Here is a 5,671-nt window from a genome sequence, read left to right on the forward strand (position 1 = left end):
GAGTGATTACAGCATGCTCACGGTATATACAGCTCCTTTTAATCCTGAAATGTTTGTGCAGCAATATTAGGCCAAGTTCAGATGATTTTATGCAAAGTCATCAATTTTTTATCAAGAAATTACTATTTTTCATTTGTATTGTTTTCTACTTGTCCACTTTGTACCTCCATATGGCCTTTTGTAAATCTGATTGGCATCCCATTTTAACGTGAACAATTTAATAAATCTTTATTACAAAAGAAGCCTTATCACTAATTATGATCTACTGCAAACCACGCTGTGGAATGATTCTGTTATTGCTAATTTAATTTCTTTGTTTCTCAAGCTATAAATTAATGGATTTAACATAGGTAGTACCACGGTGTAAAACACAGTTGCCATATTTACATTATTTCTAGATGATGGAGATTTTGGACTAAGATACACAAAAAGAACTGTGCTATACAGTAATGTCACTGCTATGATATGAGAGGCACATGTAGAATAGGCCTTTTGCCTTCCTTCTGGAGCTCTTATTTTTAGAATTGTGGTAAAAATGGACACATATGATCCAAGAATGACAACAATGGATGGTACAGTGACAAAAGAAGAAAAAAAGAACAGAATGAGTTCATTAATTGTGGTGTCTGTACAGGAGATACTTAATAATGGAGGGAAATCACACACAAAATGATGGAGGACATTCGATGAGCAAAAAGAGAGATGGAACGTACAGCAAGTCTCTATCAGAGAATGAAGTAATCCAGTACTATAAGCTCCGAGCAGTAATCCCAGGCATGTCTTCTGCTGCATTATCAGATTATAATTCAGTGGGTTACAAATTGCTACGTACCGGTCATAAGCCATAACAGCAAAAAGGATACATTCAGTACTCCCGAGAGCACAGAAAGCGAACAGTTGTATAGCACATCCAAAATAAGAAATAGAAGTCTTACTGAAATACAGGCCTACAAGCATCTTTGGAGCAATGTCAGAAGCATACACAAGGTCTATAACAGAGAGATTGCTCAAAAAAAGTACATGGACGTGTGGAACCTAATATTGTTACAGACAACAAAAATGAGACCACTGTTTCCCAAAAGAGAAACAATATAAATCATTAAAAACACAAAAAATAAGCACATATCTGGATAAGGTCTATCAGAAAAGCCAATAAGGATAAACTCATATATTAAGGAGTGGTTGTTCTCTTCAGAAATTCCCATTGAGATTTATTTAAGAAATTTCTGCAAAACATATATAATGTGCAATAGATACATTATTCATATTTTCTTATTCATGTTTACAATACAGGAATTTCAATGTAACTGATAAGCGTAGGTTCTATAACAGCAGGGCTATCCTACAAAAGAATGAGAAACCTCACCACCTCCCTCAAAAAATAAATGGTCAATCCAATAATAAGGTAACATAGTTCTAGCTCAAGGTAGAATTTAAAATCTAAGCCATAATCTTCCAAGCTTTGTCCAAGTTAGTTTATCCCTACTTTACATTAAAGAGGTTGTCCACTATTTTGACAGTGATGGCCTATCCATTGCATAGGCCATCAATGTCTGATCGGCTGGGGTCCGGCACTTTGCACCCCCACCTATCAGCTGTTCTTGGTCTTGGCAGCGGCAGCAGGCAGCCGGAAATGCTCAGTTTCAGCGCTGCTCCATTTTCTGATAGTGGCCACAGCCGAGTGCTGCACATACGCATCCCATTCTAATCAATAGGAGGCGGATGTGCAGTACCCAGCCACTGCTATTAGAAGACAAATCAGCGCTGGATCTGAGCATTTCCAGCTGCCAACTGCTGCCGCCGGGACCGAGAACAGCTGATCGGTGGGGGTGCGAAGTGTCGGGCCCCAGCTGATCAGACATTGATGACCTATCTTAAGGGTAGGCCATCAATGTCAAATTAGTGAACAACCCCTTTACTCTTCACAAAGCAATCCATACGCCCATGATGTTAATGAACAACTGGTCATCCTCAGTCCTTTTCGGCTAAGAAACCTGTCACTTTCCAGGCTTTCAAACACACTCATACATTTATAAACTATTTTTCAACTGGATTCGAGAGATTTCCGTTCTTTCCCTTGACTTGATCATATATTTAGCGTTTCCCATACTATCTTCTGTCTTCACCTATTTATTTTTAAGTTGCCTATACACTTTTGAAAACCAGCTATCCAATGTGTATGACATGGCCTTGACCCAAAAGCAGATTTCGTGCTTGATCCTTTGTTCATACAGACGATCAGCATCTTATACCCCATTAAAAATACATGTATACTGTACTATGTAAACTGTCAGCTGCCTACTTTCTATGGTGTATGAGCACCTTAAAAAGTATTTGGTAACACAGCACTTAAATATCAATCATGTGTTAAACATTCAACTTATCTCTTAACAATTAGTAAAGTACATCCATTCTTACTCTTACGGTACCTGCTGTTTGAACTTTCATATCCTCTCAAATCATATAACTTAATTTAAGCCAAAAAGTCATTTTTTACAGGATCACAATAAACTGCTTCACCTATAAAAAAAAAAAAGAAAGAAAAAAGGCAAGCAAAAAAAGAAACTTGTGATAAGCTACTAATTAACTTTGCTTTAGTTTGGCTGCAAAAACATTTCACTGAATTCTCATTGAAACTTAACAGCTAAACACAACCATAACATACTTGTAGATAAAATGAATTTCCATAACTATGCGTTCATTTGTATTTTTCAGCATTTAAAAAGAAATTCAATCTTTTTCTGATGTTACTGTAGTCATGAACGTGTATTACTTACTGTCACTTGAAAGTCTCATCATCACACAATACAATCTGATGTAAAATGAAGAGCAGCCATTGTATGCTGATTTAAATACACTTTTGCTTAAAGTGATTTGAGCTAAATTTATTCTGTTACCTACGATTAATTAATCCACAGAGAATATATGTGTAAAGGGAATTAAGCATATTGAACCTTTCATTATGAATAATTATATGAAATTTATATTTTACACAGCTTTTTGGATTTAAGAGTAAAAATCAAATGGTACCAGTGAAGTTTTAAAAGTGGCATTTCAAAAAATTGCTGTGGATCATTCTAAAGGAGAAGACATGGCACGTTGATAAACTAGGCATGAATTCCAATAATTTTAGCAGACTTCAATGTCAAAGATCCACTGTAGAACAATGCTCAAGGGGCAGTTTAGTATCTAAAGAAGATATGTTTATGGAGCACCCCACGGGGCCTGGGGGGGATACTCGCTACTGGGCCGGTGAAGGGTCAGGGAATGTCACGGGTCACCCTGCCCGGTTTCATGACCCCGAGGTATCCACAAAAAGGGATGGATGGGATGATGAGGGGTTGAGGATGTTGTCTCGTGATGCCACCTGTGGTGTGCGGCCAGGGATTAGCTGCCGCTGTGGTCGCTGTCCTCTGGGGCAAGTGGTGTCGCAGCTGGGATAGTTCAGCTTTCCACAAGTGAAGCTAGGCCCTAGGGAGGATGATTGAGGTAGTAGTGGCCATTGGCACCAAAGCGCGGGGCACTGGCGTTGGCAATGAAGAGCGGACACAGTAGTTACGGTTCCAGGTCTTTACTCACTGTCCGTGGGTTGCCCGGAGGTGCCAGTCTTTGCCGTTATGGCCATCAGCCGATCCCGGATAAGTTAGAGGTAGCCACCGATGTTTGAAAGTGTCCTTTCCCAAGGAATGCCCCTTCAGAAGTGAGGAACCTGGGCTGAGCTTCCCGCTCCAAGCCTCAGGTACCGAGAAGAAAGAAGAAATTGGTGTTGTGTCGCCAGAACTGTAGTCCCGACTTGATTTGACTGAAAATTGTGTCCAGGTTGGTCCTACTTCTACCCCAAGTGGTGCCCGCCCCCCAGGTGGTTGTCCTAGTGACTGGGAAAGTCCCATGCCTCGTGATAGCCACCCCCCAGCCTACCCTAGTCCAGCCCCCAATGAGAAGGCACCTGTATTCACTGTATGTAAGGTGAAATGTGGAAACACCAGTGATTAACTCCTCCTTACCCAGGATGAATACTGCACCTTAAGTGAGATGCAGTATGCTGTGGCGACTGAAGCCTCAGGGGTGCCACGTGTACGTGAATAGTAGTGATGAGCAAGCGTATTCGCCACTGCTTGATATTCGATCGAGCATCGGGGGTCTCAGGCACGCTTGATACTCGAAGTATCTCTGGTGCTCAAGTGTCTTGCTTAATTCCCCACCCCTCATATTTTGTGGCTGGTTTTTTTTAGCCATTAAACATGCGGGGATTGCCTGTCAGGTACGGTAATGCCATAACCATGTTGGCTACTGGCATTGCTGTGAGTGGCCAGCACATTATAGGGCCTATATAAGAAAAGATGACGCGACGCTCGACACACTCTATCCTGGAAACAGTGTAGGGAGATCTGCTGCAGTAGAGATAGGCTAGGATTAGAGGAATGTAAGCAGGAATTATTTCCTTACAGTCCTTGATGCTGCAACATAAAACCAAAAGACTTCTATTCTATTCCCCATTAATACCGCTCTTAGCTGCATTTAGTTTACTAACAGTTTTTGGAGAAAGGATAGTTTAACATTAGAGGCCTATAGGCAGGGATTATTGCCTTACAGTACTTGCTGCTGCAATATAAAACCAAAAGTCCCTTGCCAGGCGTACATCTATTCTATTCCCTAATAATACAGCTCTTAGTTGCATACCTAATTTAATATGTGGAAAGTGTGCTGTAAAGGCCCAGGAACTAGACGTGTTGCGGATGGTACATGGGGAGGCCATGTGCAAGGTGAAACTGTGCCTGCTGTGAGAGCACAACCAATACACTTATCCAGGAGACCTAGTATTCTGTCTGCCTTGCAGGGGGTGCGGAACACCACTCTTGAAACCAGAACAGTGCAAACAAGTAAAAAATGGTTATTTGCCACCTGTGCCATACCACAACCAGCATAATCAGGCACATGTCATCAAAGCACAGGACTAGCTGGTCCAAACACCTGGGTAAACAATCAGTGTCTATGGGTGACATCACTGCCTCTTTCCCTGTGCTACATGCTCGCCAATCCTCGGTCCAGTACATAGGAAAAGGATGCCTCTCACCCTTCAGCTATTGTTGCACATTTACAAACACCATCAGCAGCCATATCCACTTCCTTGTCGCAGCACAACGTTCAGCTGTTCCTACTCCAGGCCTCAATCTCCAGCTGCCAATATTTCTCCCTGTGTGCCATCCCCGCCTTCCACAAGCTCGTGTCCCATAACATCACATGTGCCCTGACCAACGAAGTTGCTGGGAATGTTCACTTAACCATCAACAAGGGTTCAAGTACTTGTGTCCAGGGATGCTACATTTCCCTGATTGAAACTGGTTGAAACTTGTGGAAGCTGGGACCGAATTGCACCCTGGGATGGCACACATGCATCGAAGATTGCTGGCCCTAGCTTCATTAGGGTTTCCTACATCTCCTGTATCAGTTTCTGCGCCCTCTCCTTCTCCTCATTTTCCATATCTGAATTGTCGCCCATATCAGTGGCAAGCTAGTAGCACTGCAGCACTGCCACGGTGAAGCGGCAACAGGCTCTGCTGAAACTCATTTCTTTAGCTGACAAACAGCACCTTAAGAGTCTCCAAATGCAACATGGCATGCGCTAATGATTCCACCTAATTTTGCTTTCAAAAATTCAAATGGTGCTCCT

The 5,671-nt window shown here is 42.0% G+C and overlaps 1 protein-coding gene across 1 annotated transcript; it reads right to left on the reverse strand.

Moving 5' to 3' along the window:
* Positions 1 to 255: 255 nt before the first annotated feature.
* Positions 256 to 1,205, reverse strand: LOC142302531 (olfactory receptor 5D18-like). Its single transcript, XM_075343624.1, is given in 2 exon segments — positions 256 to 1,010; positions 1,013 to 1,205. Coding segments are annotated over 2 exon segments (948 nt in total).
* Between the last annotated feature and the right edge of the window lie 4,466 nt (positions 1,206 to 5,671).

The sequence above is a fragment of the Anomaloglossus baeobatrachus genome, chromosome 4 (genome assembly GCF_048569485.1).
Source record: "Anomaloglossus baeobatrachus isolate aAnoBae1 chromosome 4, aAnoBae1.hap1, whole genome shotgun sequence".
NCBI classification, from domain to species: domain Eukaryota; kingdom Metazoa; phylum Chordata; class Amphibia; order Anura; family Aromobatidae; genus Anomaloglossus; species Anomaloglossus baeobatrachus.